The sequence below is a fragment of the Argentina silus genome, assembly GCF_951799395.1.
Source record: "Argentina silus genome assembly, chromosome: 2".
In the NCBI taxonomy this organism is placed as follows: Eukaryota; Metazoa; Chordata; class Actinopteri; order Argentiniformes; family Argentinidae; genus Argentina; species Argentina silus.
In genome coordinates, this window is record NC_139656.1 from 10,224,342 (window position 1) to 10,248,640 (window position 24,299).

A 24,299-nucleotide genomic window follows, 5' to 3' on the forward strand; every position below is an offset into this window, starting at 1 on the left:
TCCTCCCCCCTCCCTTTCTCTCCTCCTCACTGCCTCCTCTCTCCATCCTTTATGGTTTGGCTCACAGCAGGGTCGACCACGCCCTGTTCTCTGTCTGTCTGTCCAATGACACAAGACACACTTTGTCTTGGAGAAGATGGAAAGCAGCAGAATAAATGCTGGGAGTATTATACATGAAAAGCTAATATCTTGTATATTAAATCCATGTTAACACTGTTATAATATTGTCATACTGTAGTTTAAAGTTAGAGTGTTAAATTTTTTAAATTTATGGCGCAAATATCAGTGTGTTGCTTATGTTATTACTGATGTTATTTCTGCAGTAAGAACAGCAGTTGTTGATTTACAGACTGTTTTAGTTTTTTAAGGAAAGTAAAAACAGGGAAAATACCATTTGAGAGTCAGATATAGTGGCAACTATTCACTTTATTACACTGTCAATATCAAATGTATGAAGCAAAGAGACCACTCATTATGAATTATTAGATGAATATCTTTGGAATCTACAGGACATGTTTTATGTCTGTATAAGTGTGAAAGGGTATTAATAGAGTGACACATTTTTGATAGAAACAAATTGGCATTATATCATGTTGAGCAGTAATCGCATCACATTTTCACAAATACACCCTCTAGTGGCTTATTGTGGTACCTGTACCACTGTGGCAACAAACTCAGGTTTATAAATGTTCTATTCATGCTTTGAATTTACTTTTAAATAGAGGGGACATCTATAGTGAATTCAAATATGATTATTCAGTTACAATTTAAATGGTAATATCATACTCTGCAGGATAGCCATTATAGAAGCCAGCTGACACTGGTCAAATTGATTACAGGCAGAGTTAATTTTTTAAATATATCTTTCTGTGGAGTACTTGAATCATGTTTTGGGAAAAAGGCAGAAACAAATAAAACCACTCTGCCTCCAAAAATGAACTCTTCCCCAATCATGAAATCTAAATATATAAATATATGAATCCTCATATGTTTCATTTTGTGTGGAAAATAAAGTTTACAATACAAACATAGAACACTTGTATAGAAAGCTCCAAAGGAGACTGTGAATATCGCTATTTAAACTCCAATTTTGAGCATGATAAAAACATTTAAAAAAAATGATTTATAATCGAGATGTGTGTTGCTAATATATCTTAAAACCGATGAAATCTTCTAACCTGCGCAGTTTTACACAGTGTCTCCTTTTCTGGGATGATGGGGAAAGGGAAATATATAATAAAAAATATTATATTTTATTATGGTGGGAGTACATTTCACAGCCAAATTACCATTTTGTGTGGATTACCATTGTGCTTATGAAAATGTTAAATATGTTGTGTTATGATCTCTCTTGAGTCAACCATCGAACCACAGTAGAACTATGTTATAAAGCAAACTTTAACACTTACAAATGTAACAGTAGCAGTGAGTAATTCTGAGGGCATGCTTTGTCCTGGGGGACAGGCCTTGACCTTGTCCTTAGGGATGTTTACTGTAAGACTCACTATTTTGTCCTATGTGCATACAGTACACATGCTGGTACTTTGGCCCATGTGTAATACAAAGGAAAATCAGGACAGGGTGTTTTGACATCATCAGCCATCATAGAACTGTTGTTGATGTATCAATAGCAAAAACCTGTGCATCGTTTGTGGCATAGATCATAAAATATTTACAATATTTACTGCAATGTCATATTTGCTTCTCTTCTGGTAAATTCTCAATTTTCACCAACGTAAACAATTGTGTTTTGATCACATCCTTCAATTACCATTTTGTATCTGTACAACAGAAGGACAACAAGTCTGTTTCTGTGTGGTAAGTAGATTCCACCATAGTCACAGTCATCTCCCAGTTTCATGCAGGTAGTGAAAATGCTTGTGTGTGTGGGAAGGCCTCCCTCATGATTGTTTACACTAAAACACAAGCTCACCTTTAAATACTAGTGGGAGCGGCTGGCCTCTCACTTTATTTCACTCTCATTGAACACAGGTCAGAAAGTTTTCTTCTGTGATTCTAGTCCCTGTGCCTCAGTCTGCTCCTGCAGCACTATGGCTGACTCTAGCTTCCCTCTCCCTCCCGGGGAGGTCGACAACTGCCCTCTCTGTTTGGACGTACTGCGGGACCCTGTCTCCATCCCATGTGGAGACACCTACTGCCTAGAGTGCATCAAAATCTACTGGGATCAGTATGACCACCTCGGGGTGTACAGCTGCCCCCAGTGCCGGGCCACCTTCACCCCCCGCCCTGTGCTGAGGCGCAACGTGCCCAATGTGACCCAGGAGCGCCGGCATCTCCCTGAGCTCACGCCCTTCCCCTACCTCCAGAGGGACTCCCTGTGTGACTTCTGTGTAGGCCGTCGCAGCAAGGCTGTCAAGTCCTGCCTCATGTGCCTGGCCTACTATTGCGAGACACACGTCAAGCCCCACTATGAGTCAGCCACCTTTAAGAGGCACAAACTGGTGGACGAAACGGGTCACCTGGACAGGAAGATCTGCCCCCAGCATGAGAAAGGGCTGGAGTTGTTCTGTCGCTCGGATCAGATGTGTGTCTGTGTGTTGTGTACTGTCAGAGAACACCGTGGCCACAACATAATCTCAGCCGAGGAGGAGCGCACAGAGAAACAGGTCAGCCTACCCTCATACTATATAACAAACTACATTCACTGACTACCTACTATCACCAGTACATTAGAAACACAACTCATTTGTTCCTCTACTTACTAGTTGTCTATCTGTTTGTCCTCCTCTTCTTCCTCACAGAAGGTCCTGGTGGTGACCCAGTCTGAGGTTCAGCACATCATTCAGGAGAGGATGAAGGAGCTGCAGGAGCTGAGACACAATGTTGATGTTCTCAAGGTAAGGTACATTTACTGATGAGACATCACATGACAAGATAGTACTTTATATATGGAGGTACTTATATGGAACATCTTAACTCCCCTCTCCTCAGAGCGGTGCCCAGCGGGCGTTGACAGACAGTGACAAGATCTTCAATGAAATGCTCCAGGCGGTGGAGCGCTGGCATGCCGAGGTCACCCAGCTGATCAAGGCCAACATGCAGGCAGCCATGGCGCAGGCCGAGGGCTACGTGGAGCGGCTGGAGCAGGAGATCCTGGAGCTGCAGCGCAGGGACGTAGAGCTACGCCAGATCCTCGACACTGAGGACAACATCCACTTCCTGCAGGTAGGGAGGGACACAATAACTAGTATTCACGTTCCAAAAAGATAAATACAAAACTATGAGTATAAACATATATATATATATATATATATATATTTGTTTTTATGTATTCCTGTGTATTTGACTTTAACTTTCAAATCATTGATATTGAGTTTCTGTCTTGGGGGTCATATAGAATTTCCCAACGCTGTGTGTCCCTCCTGAGCCCATGGTGCCCAAAGTCCTGATAAACCCACAGTTCTCCTTCGGGGAGGTGACCAAGACTGCCACTGACATGAAGGAGCATGTAGATGACATCTGTAAGAAGGAACTGAGCAAAATCTCCAAGACAGGTTAGTCTAACAGGACTAAAAGATGCCTACAGCATTGCTGTTAAAGTATAATAGTTCATGTTATTAATCATCTACAATTTTACATTCACAGTAAGTGACACTCCTGTGTACATACTTTCTCCAAGAAATGGAGAGAAACGTCTCAAAGGTACATATTTATGAGGATTCATATTTGTTTATTGTGTTACCTTTTCTAATGCTGTCAAAGTGTTTGTAGGTTACGTATGAGTGCACTTTTTCTTACTTTCTACTGTAATACAGCTCCTTCCAGGGATTATCAGGAACCTCAAACTAGAGCTGACTTCTTGAGATGTGAGTTTGTCTGTCTCCTGCTTTGTCAATATTATATACCATGAAATGTATGTTGATAATATAATACTATATTTTAATAATATATTATAATATTTACTCAGATTCCTGTCGGCTCACCTTTGACCCAAACACAGCCTATAAAGAGCTGGTTCTGTCTGAGGGCAACCACAGAGTGACTCGAAAGAAGACAATCCAGTTTTACCCAGACCACCCTGAGCGCTTTGACGGATTTTCCCAGGTGCTGTGCAGGGAGCCTCTGGGTGGGTTCAGGTACTATTGGGAGGCAGAGTGGCGTGGGGAGTTCTCCATCGGGGTGGCCTGTAAGAGCATCAGCCGCAAGGGCAAGAATTCTCATAGCCTGCTGGGCTACAATGACAAGTCCTGGAGTCTGCTCTGTTCTGACTCAGGTTACTCTGCCTGGCATAACAAAATGGACAAAGACCTGCCGGAGGCACCACGGGCCACTCGGGTCGGTGTGTACCTGGACTATGCTGCCAACACAGTGGCCTTTTACTCAGTGTCAGAAGCCATGGAGCTGATCCATAGGTTTCAGGCCCAGTTCTCTGAGCCACTGTATGCAGGCTTTGGTGTGGGCTCCTCAGTGTCCCTCTGCCAGCTGAAGGAGAACCTCCTCCCTTACTGAGCTCAGTCAAACACTGTCCAGTGTAACCTAAATAGTATGCAATATAGACAATTGCACTATTGACTAAATTAAAAAAACTTGACAATGCTAAATGGAAATATATTGTAGTATAGTATATCAAACACTGTATGACAAACTAACAGTATAGGTGAGTTGAGCATGTTGCAAATCACATGAAATCATAGGATTCCTTTGAGTTTAAAACTCTATGGGTTAATTGCAACCAACATTCTGGGATGGGATGCCAATAAACTGTCTGTTGTTGAATCAGATACAGATGTGAAAAAGATTATCTTAATCGCAACCAAGATTCCCCCTGCGACTAGAGCATCAATTAGAATAAACCTTCGGGCTCATCTCTTTATTAGATAATCCAGTTCCTACCAAACATTTTGAAAGCAACATTCCCTCTCCAGTGGACGCTCTAACAGGCATAAACTGCTTTTCAACCGTACTATTTGGTGCCTTCCATCATAGTTGGAGAAAATCCTGTGTCAACTATTTCATACATTTGAATATCTCACAGACTAGCTGTTCCTCAGCTACATTTGGGAGGCTTTTTGGTTGCAAGTGAATTAAATTTCGCATGCAGTTGATTCACTCATTGTTCTCCCTGCTATCCCCTTCCTCCCTGGATTAAGTAACTAGATGTAAGTACTCAGCTAATCGGCAAATCAGATCGTTTGGTTGCAATTGGCCCGTAGACATGTAATTATTGTAAATGAGTTAAGAAAACGTTATTGTCCTTTCATTAGATAGAGAAAACATACTTAATTTAATTGAGCAAACTATTATTAAGGATGGTGGAGAGGATGAATGCTTCCCGTCACAGTTCTTTTTTCTTCCATGGCATCATATGGAATTATGAATGAATGTACAAATGACAAATGAACGCAATATCAATTGTGTTGTAAATGTATCAAATAAAGATATCACAATGACCAAAATGAAAAGGTATTATGTGTATCCAATTATCCATCTATCTAATATCATACTATCACACACTGCTGTTATGGAGAGAAATATGTACAACATTTAGCTAGTGTTTGATACTAATTTACATATGAACAGAAGAAATTAATATCTGGCAATTCACAGAACTTTTTATTTCATTCAATCAATCAAAGTGACAACTCAAATGCACAAACCACCACCTTGGATCAAGGACATGGAATTCTACAAATACAACAGCATGCAATGACGCATAAGTAATTTGAGACTGTTTATGTGGAAACATACCATGGGAGAGATCCACCACTTCACCTCTCGAAACTCAGCGTTCCCTGTGTAAATAAATACCCACATAAATCACATGAAGGTTTCTCACATATAAACATGCCCTATATATAACGCCCCATCTTCACAAATAAGTAATTCCGTGTGTTCATTCTCATGGAGCATCACAAGTGCAGTGCTGCGTGAGCAGGTGGAGATGAGGATGTGTGAGAGGGCATGGCCCCTGCCTGCTGTGGGACATCTGATGCCTCCTCACGGGTGTCTTTGAGTTTGAAAATCTGTCCACAGTAGTCACAGTGGAAAGGTCTCTCCCTGGAGTGGACCCTGGTGTGTTTGTTAAGGGTGCAACCATGGTAGCAGGCCTTCTCTCACACACACGCAGGCCTTCTCTTCACGTTGAACTTGTCCCAGAACTGCTTCCCACAGTCAGGACAGTGTTGTTTTGGTTTACGGGAGGGCTTGTGGGAGGGTGTGAGAGGGGTAGTCTCCCCCTCCTCCCCAGGCATACAAAGGTGGCTAACTAGGTTAGCGTAATGTATCAGGGTTCCATTACAGCTACAAATCATTACAGACTGCGGTACAAAGCTGTCTGACTCTGAGCAGCTCTTTACAATTTTTGATCAGGCTTCAATCTTACCAGTATTATAGGTAGGCAAAACCCTTACAGGCTAGAATCAGAATCAGAATTCTTTTATTTGGCCAAGTATATTTGCACATACAGGAAATTGACTTGATGAGGTTGGTGCATGGACATAAAAAACAAAGAGCAAATATTGATAAGAAATTTACAGAATTGCAAAATATTAACAAAATAGCAATTTACAAAAAAGAGCAGCAGAACAATACATCTTGTAGGTTGTGTGAGACTAAGTGGCAATGAGGCTAGAGGCTGTGAAATGGTTGTGGGGCATGTACACTATAAATTAGAATAATTTTAAATAATTATAAATTACACTGTCAGTGCATTGTGTGTGTGACAGGGTGGGTGGGTTCTTCCAGCTGCCGCAGGAAGAACATCCTCTGCTAGGCCTTCTTGATGGTGGAGGTGATGTTCTCCGCCCACCTGAGGTCCTTCGAAATTATTTTCCCTTTGAAATGATTGTGTTTTGATGTCTTAGTTGAAAACAGGTAGCTAAAATCTGAATTTGTGAGATTAATGTATATTGAGCTACCTAGCTTCAAAGTTGCGTAGCTAATTCTTGTTTCCGGGGGGAACAATTTGATTGTAACATTTGTGACAAGTGACATCCGCACACGCAGTGTAGGCAGACAGGCCCAGTGAGCATCCTCTTTGAATACTTGCATCCTTTCTATCAATCTTCAAATGTTACTGTCTCGCTTAACGTCTCACTCTTTAATAATTACTGTCCAGGAGTCTGCTCCACAATGTTTAGTGTGTGTGTGTGTGTGTGTGTGTGAGAGGGACAGAGAGCTCAGAGTGAAAAGAGCACATACAGCTTATCCTCTCAATGTATTTATTTTACAGTTTTGATTACAATAACCATGTAGGCAGCAGCATGCTCCTGCTAACAAGCAAACACATCATTCTCCCTCTTCAAATTAATACAAAAATAAGTTGAAACACATAAAGGAGTGACTATACACCAGATGCGTTAAGATAAAGGGTATCCAATCCTTGCTTTGGAAAGTCCCTGGGCTTGCTTTATTCATCGCAGCACAGTATATTATTGGTGAATTGTACACATTATTTGTACTAAATATCACCACTGGGGTATTCCAGGGTAAGTCAGCCCTGATTACTGCACTCAGTATCATATTAATTACTGAAACTGTTGAATCATGTGACTTTCTATCCACGCCTTACATTTTTTAAAATCTTGATTAATGTCGCCTTGGTTCTCAAATACAGTCAATGATATTTCTTACACTTAACACAAAGATTAAGTACCAATATTTTGAGCTCTCACTCCTTCCATTCCTCATAGCTACTTACCTTTGCATGCATAAATCTCTCTCTCATCAGTAGGGTTGCACAAATCCTGTACATTTCATTATCTTTACCAAACCATTGTAATTTACCGATCATTTGGCGAATCTATGGAAACTTTGAAAATAATCAGAAATGTAAACATCAATCACCCCAGAGAGATATGGGGGTAGTCATCCCGTTTGTAGTAAGTGGGATGATCTCTTCAGATCATATATCCTAGTAACAAACGTGTTGTAAACCGTATTAACAGCAGTTTTTGTGTAAAAAAAGATAAATTGCTGGCTTCAAAACAGATTGAGTTTGAGATTGTAATAGTGATCTAGATATCATGATAAGCTAGTAAAGTGTTAATTAATTGAACACATCATTAACTCAAGTCAAAATTGGGCCAATCAGTGTAATTTTGTCAATTCTGGATCTGTATAGCAAGACACATCATTCACCCAAGTTTCTTCAAAATTGTCCAATGGGTGTCGGAGATAAAGCGTGACACAAGAACCGACAGAGAACATTCTAAAACCATCTTGTCTCGTCTCTAGACACAGGACATATTAACAGTTTTAGATGTATTTTACTGGGGTTTTTTGGTCTTTTACAGTGCCTTGGGAAAACTATTGCATTGAAAGTGATCAATAGGTTGTGTAGATCATTGGGGGAAAATCCTGATTCAATGTATTTCAAAGTCAGATCATGTGTTGATAATTCCCCAAAATCCGGTAAATTACCAATGTTCAGAATGTTTTCAGTAAAGTTTGGAAATTTGCCGGGAATATTCTCACCCTTTGCATCCATACTCATAACCACTCACATCTTTCCCTAACTTCTAACAACACTCTGTTCCTCACATCCTTTGCAGTCTTACCACCATCCTCCCAGATTTACAGCATGAAGAAAAAAAAAAAACATGCAGCATAAGATACACTTCAGAGGTAAGAGAATTATGGTAGCAACAGTAATAATCAAACGAGAAGAAAAGCAAAACAAAGGAGTCCTCGGAGATCAGCTATATATATACACGTCCCTTAAACATACATATAACTTACAGGGTAATCTGAGAACTTAAAACTCCAACTCTTTAGCTTATTACATGTTTAAAAAGTCCAACTAACGTCTGTTATACAGCACACTACAGTATCAACATGTTACTACTGAATATCTTGTAACACTTATATGACCCTTCTGCAGAGAGGTGTTAGCCATTATATAAGCAGTGGAGTTCCATGCAAAAAATGTGAGTAATGGTGGGACATGTACAAGAGATATGGCCACTGGTGGGCAAGGGCCATGTTTTCACTTTCACAGAACACAGCTGAATCCATGGTTGGATCATTCTCCCATGCTTAGGGTAGGTAACACTAGTCTAGGCCAACTCTGCCCAAGACGGACACTAAAACCATGTGATCCAACTAATATTTGCTCACCCCCCGCACAAAACAGAGCAGGACTAAATCAATACAGTAAGAACTGTGATCAATTAAATCAAAGTATTTAGTTCCTGACTGGGCTGAGAACTAGGGTTAATTAGCTCTGCTATATACAATTTACAGGCACACATACATACACAAACCACACATACCCACACACAAATGCACATTTGCACATCTATCGATTAACCCAGCAGCAGTGCCATGACCGCATGTAGCTCAGTGTCCATGTTCATGGTTAGTGCACTCGTTGGCCATTGATGACAACATCGTCAAACTCCTCCTAGAGGAGGCAGACACAAAAGGAACCAAGTTATTACATCATAACACAATCTCATAAAACCCAGAAATTTGCCTACACCCAGACAGATAGCAACAAAGCAAACAGTGTGCCTTTTCAATCCTCAACAACTTTATAACAACAGGCAGATGAAGAAGCTTACATATCTGCAGCCATGCTATAGACTATCCTTACCTCTTCACTCTCCCTCTCCTCCTCCTCTTCCTCCTCCTCCTCTTCATCCTGGCCTTGTGTGTCAGAGGCCCCTTCAGCTTTCAGCAGGGCCTGCACCTCTTTGTTGGGCCTGTGCAGGGCACAGTAGAGGGCTGTGTGGCCTGCATATGAAGGCTGGTCCACACTGGCTCCCGCCTGCAGCAGCAGCTGCACCACCCTGGGACTCTGAGACTCCACTGCCCAGTGAAGAGGCGAGCGGCCTGAGCCCAGGTCCTGGAGGGACAGGAGATGGGATAGGAGAGAGAGAGCCAATTAATGGATCTTCAAACACATAAACAATGACATCCCTTTGGTTGCAGTCGTTTTGTGAGTACTCTGAGATTACCCAATTGGGCCCGTGCTGATTATGTGCCTCAATCAGAGATGGGGATCCATGTATCATTGATGTAAAACTGCCAGAGTAAGCTATAGAGCTATTTTTTAGAGTTTGCTTTTTATCAATAATACAGGGTAAGGCAGATACATTTAGAGAAATTATTTCTGCATGCTCTCAAGTGAGTTTAAGGGTTCTTCTCTAACCTTTAAAAGCAATCATTCTGCTCAGCAGGTGAGGTGACCTTTCAGTGCTGAGATGTTACAACCCAGAAGAGGACCCACCCTGTCTATACCAGTCAGACACTGTACTCACCCTCTGGTTAACATCAGCTCCTGCCTCAATCAGCATACTAATAATATCCTCCCTGCCCCTCTGTACTGCCAAATGCAGCGGACTCACCCCTGAAAGAGGGAGGGAGAGGGAAAGAGAGAGGGAGGAGGTTGTAGAGGTAGACATTACAAAAGAAGAGAAAATGACACAGTATGCAGTGTTTCCAACAGTCCCAGTCCTCTCACTTCATATGATAATCAGTGAGCTGTACCTGAGAAGTTGGTGATGTGCAAGTAGTCAGTGCTCTGGCTATTGGATGTGATCTCCCGCACACAGTCGTGCCTCAGCTCCCTCACGGCCAGGTGCAGCGGTGTGTTTCCCCCTCTCTCTTGGAGCTCTGCACTAGCACCTCCCCACAACAGGCCACGCACACACTGGGGCTGGTCCACTATCACTGCCAGGTGGAGGGCAGTCTGACAGAGACAGATTGAGAGAGTGAGGAGGGGGGAAATGTCAGACCACGAGAGAGGAGATGACAGTCAGGAAAAAATAGTAACAAAAATAAGAGTTAGAAAGGGTCAAAGTTTATAAAAAATAAAAAAATATTATTTATTTTTTAAAATCTTGTTTTGAGTGGTGTTCTTGTCATTTTATTGTTTGTTAGTTTTTTTGTCATGGAAGAAGTGTACTAGTTCAGTATCTGAACTGAGTCTTTTTTTATTTCATAGTACATTCAAATGTGATACAATGTGACAGATGGGGAGCGAAATCTTTTTGGAAAATGTATGTGCACCAATTAACATTTGGCTCTAAAGTAGCTACAAGTAGCTACAATAGGAGTCTATCTTTTTCTCTTTCACGCCCCTGGTGCAGTAGGGCTGTAAAAGTCAACTACTGCTATTTGTGCACATAGAATAAATATAATCAATATATATATATATGAAATGGGGACAGCAGGAAAATGGACGTGGACATAAACCACTGTTGTCAAAGCCCACTGGGGGGTATATGATTGAGTGGCTCACCTCTGCTCAGCAGATAAGTGTGTTCCTGTGCTCACCTGTCCTAAATGATTTTGGATGTCCAGGTAAGGCACCCAGCTCTGGTCTAGCGCTATAACCCCCAGTAAGTACTGCACAAAGGCCCAGTGCTCATGAATGAGAGCCAGGTGAAGAGCCCTAGGAGAAAAGTTATGCTCAATGTTAACAAATAGCCAACCATTTATAATCCATTCGGATAAACTCTCAAATCATTGGGTTATCTGAAAAAGAATAAACACCTAATTCTGAGGCCATTGACTTGTGTGAATAAGGACCCCACTCACGTGTCTCCATCTTCGGACACAAAGTTCAGTGTGTTGAACATCTCCTCTCTCCTCCGTCGTTCCTCCTCTGGGCTCGGTGCTTCTTGCCTACCAGTATTGCCGTCACCTTTGTCACTGACAACTGGTTCATTCAGATGCATGGTCCCGAGTCCGTGTGATATACTCCCCATGGTCTCATCCGTAATCGAGTCACCTATTGCTGAGTCCAATCTCTCACCGCTCCCCAGTGAGCTACAGTCCATTGGGCGCTTGTCAGTGTCATAAAGAGAGGTATACGAGGATGTGAGCGGAGATCTGGACCCCCAGGTTTGTGATGTCTCGTTGCTGAAGGAGTCATCAAGGCTGAGCGCTGCTCCACTAAGACAGTCCAGCCCACTGTCGCACCAATCCTCGGGTGCAGAAGTGACTGTTCCCAGGGCTTCGCGTTTGTCTAGCGCGAAGCTAAATTCAGGCCGATTCTGCTTTCCTGAATCGTACCGGGGCTGAATACCAGCCATTGTGGATTATAATGCTCTTTTTATAGACTCCTCTGCAAATATCAGCGTATATAGCTGGTTAAAACGGTGGCTATTTACTGTTAGCTTTTATTAAAGCAAAGTAGCAAGCTAGTTAGCTGCTAGCTAACGTACCTAGTAGTTGTGCTGTCAAGCTGGCAGGCAACTGATGTCCTAGCGGGGTGCTAAGACCAAAACAGCGCAGGGCGCTGCAGCTGACCACTACCTGATCTCATCAATGTTCATCTTTGAAACGGTTATTCACTGTGCAAAAAAGTGTTACCGTGTTAGGTTGTTTACAGGTCAAGGCCCCTCTCTCGCTAAAGAGTTGTCCTGGGGAATTCCCAAGCCTCCAGTCTAATGTTAGACGGATCATAATACCAGTGAAAGTAGGTCTTCCGCGCATGCGTGTAATGGCACAGCTGATTGGTCCTTTATCACTACTTTTTCATATTTAATTTACAAAACTGTTGAGAGATTGCCAGATAATACACTGTTTTATATTGATATATACAGTATTGATTTATAAGGCATACTTTGCATTGGTTGCATAGGTGCAACTCTGGGTGCACAGGTTTATCTAGGAAAATAATAAAAATGGTCTAACTATCAATAAGTTAATAGTTCATTATATTTTCCTTACTTATCAGAGAGATCGAGATCTTTGGTGTTATGGCTCAATTGTTCCTCTACCACAGAAAGAGTATTGCAAGATTGATGGTTCATTGGTTTATTGCAACCACAGGGTGGCGATCAAAGTCTTTACATGTAACATTGGCAAAAACACCCTTCCTCTGTCATTTGTGGGCAGAATTATATAAGGTTCATATTTTTATATTCAGTAATTATCAAATTTTTTGTTGCATTTAACAACAGTAGAGGACATAAATTACAGTTGATGAAGAAAAACAGTTTTCAATACTATGCAGCAATGACAGAGTTCATGAGATGCGATTATGACATGTATTTACATTAATCATGATTAACTTTGTGAATGAAAGGACGTTTAAAGCGGAAATAAACTGGTCACCTGAAATTACCTGAAAGAGAGATTCAGTGAATGCAGAGGGTTATTTGAAGGTGTGTGTGTGTGTGTGTGTGAGAGAGAGAGAGAGAGGGGGGGGGGGGGGGGAGAAGGAGAGTGTTTGGTCCCAATATCATACACTCTCACACACTCTGAAAAGAGACGTGAGAGTCTGAGGAAGAGAGAAAACATGGTCTGATGGACATTTTGTCAGTCTGAAAAAGAAGGTGGGAAAATGTCTCCATGCCTGTGGTAGCACATGCCTGATGGATGGCAGAAACTTGCTCTCAGGGCAATTAGGAAATAAGATTAGTCCCACACCTAATTTATGCAGCCTCTGTGTATTGATTTGGAAGGTGGATGTGCGTATGTGGGGGATGGGGGTGTGTAGAGTGGGTAAGCGGTTAAGGAAAAAGGGTCTTAGTAAATTAATTTCCGGCAGTGGCTTATGGGAAGGCGTGTGTAGGGAAGATGGTAGTGAGGTGTGGTTTAGTGTGTGACTGTGCCAAAGATGTTCTGCAGATCAACATATGGAGCATTAGCATGGGAGCTGAGCTCAGCCCTCCAGCCCTACAGCCCTGCTCTGAATGTGAGGAGGAGAGAGGAGGCTGTCCCAGAGGGCGGACCATGATTTGGTGCTTATGGGGGAAGGAGGGGAGCTGGAGATCACCACTCCACAGCATCTCTCTGAAAAGTGCTGGCCTGGGCTCTTCTGTGGACATTTTTTAACACTGGCAGCAGCTCAAGAATACCAATCCCCCATTCCCCACGCAATACCACCCAACCTCTTGTTATCAGATCAGTGGTGTTCACTTGTACAGAAGCAGATGACTGTGGTGATCTTATAGGAAATCAAGAAAATGCACATTAAAGTAAACACAACCTAAAAATGTTATTTTGTGAATACAGGGCTTGTGTACAGTCGTAGTGAAAGGTTTTCTTGCAGTTTTGCAGTGACGTTATCTGATTTCTGATGCTGAAAGTACCATGAGGACATGGCCATTTTGAGAAAAAGGTTATTTTGGGAATCACCTATATTAACAACCTTTTTAGGTGAGAACAGTGAGGCTTTTAAGGCCTTTATGCTCTGCAAATCTCTCCAGTTACCTGTCAAAAATTGGTCAGGTCGATGTAATAATGCAACAATGATATAGTTATAAACAACCCAGTACACTGTTTTTGAAAACCACAAAGAGTCGCAGTAGTATGAATGTTGTGAGAGTCACTGCACTGTAGCAGGAGTCATACTGAATATATATAGGCACCTCACTATCTCTGAGACAAATAATAGGAATAACAGCTGAATATCTATGAGAGTCTCAGTTTAGTAGGAGTCTAGTTGAATGCAGTGCCCTCCATAAGCATTGGAAAGAAGAAACATTTCTGGCAGTGGCTTATGGGAAGGCGTGTGTAGGGAGATGGTAGTGAGGTGTGGTTTAGTGTGTGACTTTTAGCTCTACACTCTATATACTCTATACTATATGTTTGTATTTGAAATCAAATAGTCTAGGCTTTGCATTTGCCTTTGGAGTCTGCTATTGGTGTCTGTCAACATGAGTACCAAGGAGACATCAATGAAAGTCAAGGAAGCAATTATTAGGCTGAAATATCAGAACAATCAATCAGAAACATAACCAAAACCGACTTACCAAAATGAACAGTTTGGAACATCATTAAAAAGAAAGAAAGCACTGGTGAGGTCAGCAATCACAAACAGGCTAGTAGGAAGGAAGACTTCTACTGTGGATGATCGAAGAATGCTCACCATAATTAAGAAAAAACACAAAACAACTGTCTCACAGAACAGGAACACTCTCCGTGAATAGGCGTGAATGTGTCAGAGACTACCATCCGAATAATACAACATCAGCCGAACTACAGAGACTTCACTGCAAGGTGCAAACCACTAGTTCAGTCAGGACACTTTGTCTAATAAATGTAAAGACATGGTAATACGTTTTGGTTTGGCGTTTAATTAAAATGGTAATACCATATGTTTGATGGTAATACTTTAGGTTTGGCGTAATTGGATGGCTCCACTCTAATATAGCTCCCGCGTGAAGTTAAACAAATATAAAATATAATATCATAAGTCGGGGAGCCCATGAACTTTAAAACCCCCTGTAGGTAGGTAAAACACAGAGTGAACCCTCAGGTGGGAGCTGGAGCAGTGGGTGGGACAACAAAAATGTAACTTGCATAGCCAGTGGCGAAAGCACTGTTAACCATGGAGTGTTGCAAACTCAGTTCTCTTAAGCCTGATCCCATGACCGTGATGCGTTGCTTCCTTTCATAGGTGGATTCAGCTGTCCGTCACCTGACGGCCTGTCCGTCACCTGATCGGCCAACTGCCGTCTCCTTGAAGTGCATGCCTGAACCTTTGTAGACTTCAATTATCCACAAAAAAGTACCTAAAAAGCCTGCAGAGGTCTTGTGGACAGATAAGACAAATATTATAATATGTACCAGAGTGATTGCAAGAGGAAAGTTTGGAGAAAAAAGGATCTGCCCAAGATTTACAGCATACCACCTCATCTGTGAAACATGGTGGAGGGGGTGCTATGATTTGGTCATGTATAGCTGCCACAAGAACTGGCTAACTTGTCTTAATTGATGATGTTACTGCTGACAGCAGTAGCAGAAGGTATTCTGAAGTGTACAGAAACATCTTGTCTGCTTGAGTACAAGCAAATGCCTCCAAATTCATGGTGCTTCATCATACAGTAAGACAATGACCCCAAACATACTACCATAGCAACTAGGGAGATTTTCAGGGCCAAAAAGCGGAAAGTTCTTGACTGGCCAAGTCAATCTTCAGATTTAAATCCAATTGAACATTTCTTTTCCTGATGATAAGATTTTAGGCAAAAAGACCGCAAAACAAACAACAACTGAAGATGGCTGCAGTACAGGCCTGGCAGAGCATCACCAGAGAATATACCCAGCGTCTGGTAGGATTAATGGATCGCAGACTTCAGGCAGTTATTGCATGCAAAGGATTGTTAACCAAATACTAAATATGAGTACTTTATTTGGACATTACATGATTTTTTCCAAAACTTTTGGAGCCCTGAAATATGGAGTATGTTTAAAAAATGTTGTACTTTCTAAATGGTGACCCTAATCTGACAAAAAACACTAAAATCCAAACTGTTGGAGAATAGAGATAAAAGAAGACAAAATGCTTCCTCTTTTCAATACTTATGGAGGGCACTGAATATCTGAGAGTCTCAGTATAGTAGGAGTCTTATTGAATAGCTGCCAGGCTGTGTTATCATTGGCCTTGGGGAGCTGGCCTGTTAACAGAGTGTTTTAAACCTGCCAATGGTTCTTTCCTCTGCCTCTAAATCACAGCCCTGGAAGATGGAGTGCCTGCGGGGGTGTGCTGCTCTCTGTGTCCGCCAATCACACTGACCACGCTGGAGAGAGGGTCAGGTTCCTGGGATAGATGTCATAATAACAGGGAGCTCAGACATTTATTCAAAAACTTTTGGCTTACGGGGCAGTTAGACGGTATACACATCTTTAATACATAAGGGTTCCTTGGTATCATTCGCTAATAGAATGCACACCAACGCAGTTTTGAAAAACAAAGAATCAGCAGAAATGGGCCATGACTGCTCTGATCATCATGGTAATGCTCCATCTGTAACCACAAAGTAATGAGGGGTGCTGTGCTGGGTATAGGCTCCACATATCCAGTCTGTGTACTGTGAACATCTATCTACTGCAGTAATGGCTGTATTGGGCTATCACCAGAGGATTATGTGCTCTTAATTAAACTGGATCATCAAATTGTGTGTGTGTGTGTGCCTGAGTGTGTGTGTGTGTGTGTGTGTGTGTGTGTGTGTCTGTGTGTGTGTGTGTGTGTGTGTGTGTGGAGATCAGTGGTCTACATTGGAGACTATTTTGAAGCCCTTATCTTATAATTTTACGTCCATCTTCATGCAAGCATGTGCCCCTCCATGTTTGTCACAGCCAGAGTCTCTAACATGAAGGCAGTGATGTCAGGCACTGGTGTGAGGCAATGTGACAAAGATTAGCCTTCCTTTTCCAACCCATCACTGTGATGAATGTCAAAGCACACCCCTGGCACTCTCTGCTATTCTCTGTAACGCTCCATCTCCGTCTTTCACTGTCCCTCTCTCTTTAACACCAGCCTTATGCCTCTGCCAGCCCCTCCTCAGCACTGACCTCATCTCCCATTCTCCTTCATCCATCCTTCCATCGAACCTTATACTCCTGTTTACTCTCTCTTTACTAGTATTTCTCTCCCTCTCCACCTTATTCCTTCCCTCTCTCTCTCTTTCTCTCACAGGATGTTAATGACATGTTTTATATGCAGTCTGGCTTACTTTATAGTCCAATAGTCTTCTAAATTGAGAAGCTGACTGATCCTGCTGTCCATAGCTCTTCTCTTGTGAAGAGGGGGAGGAGCAGTCCACCGTTTCAGATATCAAACGTAACCCATTTTAAATGTCACACATCCTTGCTAATAATAACACTTCTTGGTCCAAAGTATAACTGACATCACTCTACCCATTCCGGGTCAAAGATACTCACATTCTGGGATACAAGGAAAGAGACATAGTTGAATAAATATTCAACATAAGATCTCTTCAATAAAACCATACCCTAAAATGGATGGCAAGATGATAATGGTTCAATAAGCATTGGATGGGGAGTGATACAGCTGGAAAATATTGCAATTGAAAAATTATGAAATCATTTGTAATGGTTGTTCACTTTCATCAGTCCACGTTTCTTTCAATGATACTCTTGTATATAGTACACACTTACGGCCAAAGTACACCAACGCCTTTACGGCACCGTAACACCTCAATACCGTGAGCTGCAGTTAAACAACTCACAATGATTTATGAGACATGCTAGACCCCATACAAAAGCAGCATGTCTGCGAAGCGAAACTTCAAATAATTGATATTGCCGATTAGTTGTTGAGGTTTCAAGAATATAGCCTCCCGTTATAAAGTGTAACGAAAATGATTTTCAGATAGCTTCCCTTTGTGAAATATAACCTAGTTTGTGACAGCACATCTCGTCTCGCTCTTGGTGCAGCACCCTGAAAACTGTGTTAACGGAACTATGACGTTATGCTCTTGTGTCGGTGTTGGTGTAGTTACGGCGTTAGAAGGACAATGCTGATGCTCTATCTCCAGATACATGGGTATCACTACACTAATTCGTACGCCTGCATACGATAGTAGTTACCGGCTAAGCGTGTGTGCATGCACATATCAGGCAATTGCAAGCAGCAGAGGGCTACATTGGCTTGCTTGTGGTTGGCGATAGCCCGACTGGCTGTAAGAGGTCACTGTTGATACTGACTTTGTGTATCCTCTAACGTCCAACAGCAGCTAATGTTAAGACTTCTTAATCCATTCTGTCCTCGGGTAAGCAGGCACCTTGAACATGCTCCATTCAAACTATAAAGATGTCGGTTTTGTGTTAAGATGAAAAATTGTTTTTGAAAATATGCCCAGTCTCTTCATAAAACACAATTTTCAAAGTGGGTCATCCTTCTTCCGCGTGACTTCCATAACTGTTACAGCATTCAGCCAATCAGGTTGCCTAAGATAAAAGTATAAATGTTATGAAAGTCAAAGTAAAATCAAAGTGATGCTTACTGACAAGGACTTGTTTGAATTGTTGGCTCCCTGTTCAGTAAGTAAGCGTCACTTTGATTTTTAACTTTTATAACTTTTTTTTTAGTTCAGCTTAAAAAAAAGTTGTAACATTAGCTGCTGTCGGACATAAAATGATACACAAAAGACAGTATCAACAGTGACAGCAGTAATGGCTGGTCGGGTTAGGTTGGAGAGTGGTCCAAGATCTTGGAACCGGAAACTTGTGAGCTGAAGTCGGCTTTGGGGCAATTTTGACAAATGTGCTTTTAGTGTAGACTTTTTTCGTCTTTTGAAAGAGCTAATACCTTGCTAATACCTTCCCCTGATTACCCTTGCACTCAAAGTTAATGCATAACCCTAACCCTAACCTCTTGAAGTGAAAACCTAACCTAATGTTAACCCTAACCCTTACTTTAACCAATCGAAATGAATGCTTAATCCTTAAACCACCACATAAGTCAAATTACTACCTAGCATTTTTTAATTGTGAAGATTCCACTCTACAGTAATGTGCAGGTAAGCACGTTATGGTGGCCTTGTACTATTGTTCCTGCATGTACGTTTTGCTAGGAGACTGCCGGATGAAGACTGGTGGTTGAAACATTATAATCTGTACCACTGCAGTAATGAACACCACCGTGAATGGTGAGATAGCATTCTTTCTCTTTGATTATGGACAGTGGTAGATGACCCCCATGCCCCCAAATAACTATTACAGGTTTTAGCTAAGTAATCCACCCCAGTGGAAATGATCTGAGCTGAAGCCAACATATGGTTCCTCAGTGGTATTCAACCATCGCCTGTCCATGCATATTCTAACAGGAAGCATGCATCCACCTGTTTCATAATAGATATTTTGTCAGGCAAGATGGTGTGTGTTTTTGTCTTTATGTCTTCTGTTCACTGTTGGTGAGATTGTATAGTCCATGGAAAAGACAAGACATGATGTCATGTCACAAGGCTGTATCATACAGTGCCTTCAGAAAGTATTCAGCCCCTTCAGTTTTTCCACATTTTGTTATCTTATAGACTCAATTTAAAATGGATTAAATTAAAATAATTTGTCATCAATCCACACACAATACCCTAGAATGACAAAGCGAAAACAGGTTTTTAGAAATTTCAGTAAATTTATTTAAATTGAAATACAGAAATACCTCATGTACATAAGTATTCAGACCCTTTGCTCAAGTGATACAGCAAAGAAAGTGGCTGGAAATGTGTTTATTTGGTTTTACTACAAAGCATTAAGTTTGATGGAAATCCAGCACATGCAGTTTCCGCACCATCTCTCGTGTGAAGAATAGTAGTAGGTGCATCAAGTTATGGGTATGTTTGTCACTTGCAGGGACTGGGGAGTTTGTCAGGATCAAGAAAAAACTATGAAATTTGCTGAGTTGGTAGTGACATCCTAATCTCCACAGTGTGTAATTGATTCCTATGCAAATCAGAGCATTTTGGCTAATTTCAAGAGTGTCATAGCAAAGGGTCTGAATACTTATGTACATGAGGTATTTCTGTATTTACAGAAATTTCTAAAAACCTGTTTTCGTTTGTCATTCTGGGGTATTGTGTGTGGATTGATGGCAAATTATTTTAATTTAATCCATTTTAAATTGAGTCTATAACACAACAAAATGTGGAAAAAGTGAAGGGGTCTGAATACTTTCCGAAGGCACTGTACATCTCGTAGACTTTAGAATTTGCCATTTACACTATATCAATTGCTGCATTCTCCCTCTATGGCTGACCTATAATAATATATATAATCTCTATAGTAATGCACACACTATGAACCAATGGATGACCTGTAGTAATGTACACAATCTTTATAGTAATGCACTCACTATGAGTCGATGGCTGATCTGTAGTAATGTACTCAGTCTGGGCCTAGTTGCTGCTCCTAAGGAGCAACAACGTAAGCAGCCAAGTAAAACAGACCGTCTGCTGTTTTGTGTTTTCCCCCTCTAGCACTCTGTCTGTTTCTTTTCTCTCCAGATCTGTTTCCCTAGCCCTCCTCCCGTTTTACCTCTTTCCCCTCTCGAGGGATTAGACAACATCACTAGTTTCAAACCGATACCCCAGGCCCAGGCACTCACATTGACTTTGGTTAGCCATTTCATCAATTTACGTTACAAAAATGGTTTAGATTGAAATGGGTACAATTATGTTGAAATGGTTGAATTAAGATATTACGTTGTAATCCTAAATATCCCCACTAAAAAGGGTTAACAAAGGCGAATATTATTTAATTAGTTATTCCACAGACTGTGATGCATGACTAGATTACAGATGCAGAAAATAGATTCCACATTTGTCATCTGCTCTCCCTTCATTGATCTTCTAGCTGATGAAAGTCGAGGGCTACTTCATTAAATGTATTCTAATCGAAGTTTTCATCTCCCTGGTTGAGGCGACTTGTCAACCCTTTCCCTCATGTTTCATTTACCTCTTCTCATTTAATTCCTAAAGATTTATGACATCATTGTTTAATCCAGGTGTATATCATTCTAGTACACAGGGAGAAACCTATGGATACAGTACATGTTATGGGGAATCATGTTCCACATGTCAGTGGCAGGCAGGAATGTTTCTACTGCGATGGTATTCTGGACCAGCTGTCTGGATAAGAGTGTACATGGTAGAGGTGAACACACTGGATGGCATGATGATACAGAGTTGTGATGAGAGGAATGGACTCTTCTCTCTGCTGTGCTGCTGATACTGTCCCTCTGTACACTAGTCCCTGTGGTGCTTAACATTGTTACTGCCCCTTCTGTCACCACAGCAACCTGCCCGGTAACAAAATCATCCTCAACATGGGCCTCTCTGATAGATGACTCTTTTGATTAGGGGGTTAGTGACCGCACGTGTGTGTGTGTGTGTGTGTGTGCTGTTAATATTATGATATGATGTGTACAGTGCTAGAACCCAGGTTTGTTATGCACGTCAAAAATGGTCACAGGAGATAAGATTTTAAGATAACTTCAAGAAAAAAGACGTTTCAAACTACATAGTCCCTCTTCGTCAGGTAATGGAACCCAGCACATAAACACACTCCTCAGTCTCTCATACTCATGTTTGAATAAGTTCATAACATGGCCTTGTAGTGAATAAATAACCCTTTGTCATTACTCCATATCCATCAATCATCACCTTCTTACACACCTTCCATTTTCCCTGTCCTTCCTCCAATCCCACTCTGCCTTGAGTGTCCCCCAAGGACCCACTCACATACTGTCTTCAATGACTGAAGGTTTAATCCCACTAAAAGGTTCAGTCATGGGTTCACAGTCCCACCCCCAACCCTCTTTCAACCAATATTTTCACTGAAACCATTCGGTCTGTAATCACTACTAACTTTATTACCTTCCACCATGTCTTGTCAAATGGATTAGGATTATTGAATAGATTATTCATCGTCAAAATTGGGGCTTTCATGTTTGGATGAAAGGTTTTTTGGTTTAATGGATTTCCCCGTTCCTACTGAAATTAGTCCAACATGTGAGGAAGACCTTTTATAGAGGTTGACAACAAGTTACACTGTAGTGTATTGGGAGTTAGTGGGAGACTGGGAAGAAAATGTCTCGGTAAAACAGACTCTATTACACTACATTACACCAGACACAGTGAATGCATCATGTTGAATGTTATTATGAAACCATTCAGGTTAGGAGCTCACTTTCATATCCTGGCTGAACTGGTGATGTATCAATAATTCAAAGCCTGAAACTCAAAGTATACACAATAATGAAACCAAACCTCTCAGAGATGTATCATTTTTGTTCCTTGAATGATTAATGTTAAACCAGGTTTTGAATCTCTGTGCAGCTAAAAGCAGTTGGATTGTAGGGTTGTCACTGTGTATATTACATGAGTTAAACTGCAGAGGAGGTACTGGTACTTTTATATGTTTATATGTTATAGAGAGATACAGTTGCCAGACAGGACATGAGTACAATGTACCCTGAACATTCCAAGTGAAGATTTGAAGTGGGTTTCAACTTTTTCACACGTCATGTTAATGATGGCTAGCTAATTTCAATTGACCAATGCCATCTGTCCATCCATATTCTAAAACATCACCACAGATAGGCAGCTTGTCCCAACTGGCATATTGTTGATCTCACTCACAGTGGGTGGGCTGACCTGGGGGTCTTAGCTGCCAACTAAGAGTCTGGGCAGAGGTATATGGATAGGTCCCCCCTCCACACACTCCTAGCTCAGGCCTGAATTCTCCTGTGGGTACACAGACCCTAAGCCTCCATCAAAGAGCAGGAGATGAAAGGCAGAATCAAAGCACCTGGATTGTGATTTGTGATTAGCGCTTGGGTCAATGTTTGGGTTTGATCAAAGCCAGAGCCTGTTTGTGTGGAAGTCTCACTGGATTCTTGGAGTACTGTGCCTTTGTCTTATGTGTACAGAGTGGATTTTAGGGCCATGGCAACTGACTCTGCCTGGCTAACTTTGTTTAGCATACTTATTAATGTTGTTTCCTTTACATTATGGACTGATTGATTTTGCTGCCAGTAATTTGCTTGCGTCTGGGAACACAACTCTACACACCTTAAATGCTAATCCCACCCATGTTTTCATAAGAATGGTGCTACCATTGTCATAAAGTATTAGTGCAGAAATATTTTTTAGCAGTTTGTGTTATTATTGTCCAAAAGGTATTGTATGTTGCTGCACTTTAAGCTGCACTGTCTGAAACAGCTCTCCTGTTGTGTTTACCCACGTTCCCTCTCATGGCCTGTACACAGACATCTGGCAGAGAAGATTAGACTTTTTCATAATAATTTATTTATTCATTTGTTTTTTCACATAGATATTATTATTGCTGCAATTCTGGAGTCTTTTCAATATTTGCTCCCCATATCCCCACAACAAGGTGCTATGTTCATATCTCATATATCATGTTTCATCTTAATGCATGCTGATTATTACATGTCACAGGAGCAGGATGCAAATAAATTAAAGTTTTTTTTTTTTTTAATTACATGTCATGACACAATCTATCCATTCTATTAATGCTTCAGTAACATGCCTTTTTCAAAGTCCATAGGAGAAAAAAAAAAAAAATTTTGGAACATACAATTTCCATTAGAGAACAAAAGCTTAACAAAGAGCACACTAATATGATATATTCTTAAAGCTGGCAATCTATGATTACTCTCCAGCACCACCCAAATCCCTGTTCAGAACACCCACTCAGCCCCACCCCCCAAAAGTTGACTTTATGTAATTATTAAATTGAAACTATGTACAGCAAGAAATATGATAAATATAGAATAGAATATATAGAAATATGGCACCAAATTCTATGTTAAAGAATTTTTGTGAGGGGGGGGGGGGGTTGTTAGTGCAGGAGGGAGGACAGGGCTTCCAGTTTGTGCTGAGGTATAGTTTTAGTGTTTGTTTTTTTTTTTTTTACTATTTTTTTGTTGTTCTTCTTCGGGGGTTTCTAAGAGGGGATGATGAAAGGTGCATCTCCCCTGCTTGGCTCCTCCTCAAAGTGGAGCTGCCGCAGGGAAGGAACAAAAAGAAAGAAAGTTCTCATTCCCTCAGCTTCAGCAGTCCTTCCTCTGACTCTGCAGAACAAAGGACACATGCTATCTTATCTCCTAC

At 41.3% G+C, this 24,299-nt stretch overlaps 2 protein-coding genes across 2 annotated transcripts; one reads left to right on the forward strand and one right to left on the reverse strand.

Annotated features, from left to right (window-relative positions):
- Positions 1-1,982: 1,982 nt before the first annotated feature.
- Positions 1,983-5,423, forward strand: ftr84 (finTRIM family, member 84). Its single transcript, XM_083692397.1, has 7 exons — positions 1,983-2,627; positions 2,763-2,858; positions 2,953-3,186; positions 3,359-3,515; positions 3,607-3,663; positions 3,777-3,827; positions 3,929-5,423. Exons 1-7 carry the CDS (start codon positions 2,052-2,054, stop codon positions 4,468-4,470), a joined length of 1,713 nt encoding a protein of 570 aa, XP_083548523.1. The 5' UTR covers positions 1,983-2,051; the 3' UTR covers positions 4,471-5,423.
- Positions 5,424-7,175: 1,752 nt separating this feature from the next.
- Positions 7,176-12,355, reverse strand: nfkbib (nuclear factor of kappa light polypeptide gene enhancer in B-cells inhibitor, beta). The gene is made up of 6 exons (XM_083664840.1): positions 11,506-12,355; positions 11,242-11,359; positions 10,453-10,654; positions 10,224-10,312; positions 9,557-9,808; positions 7,176-9,364 (listed from the first exon to the last, which is right to left on the reverse strand). Exons 1-6 carry the CDS (start codon positions 12,000-12,002, stop codon positions 9,320-9,322), a joined length of 1,203 nt encoding a protein of 400 aa, XP_083520966.1. The 5' UTR covers positions 12,003-12,355; the 3' UTR covers positions 7,176-9,319.
- Between the last annotated feature and the right edge of the window lie 11,944 nt (positions 12,356-24,299).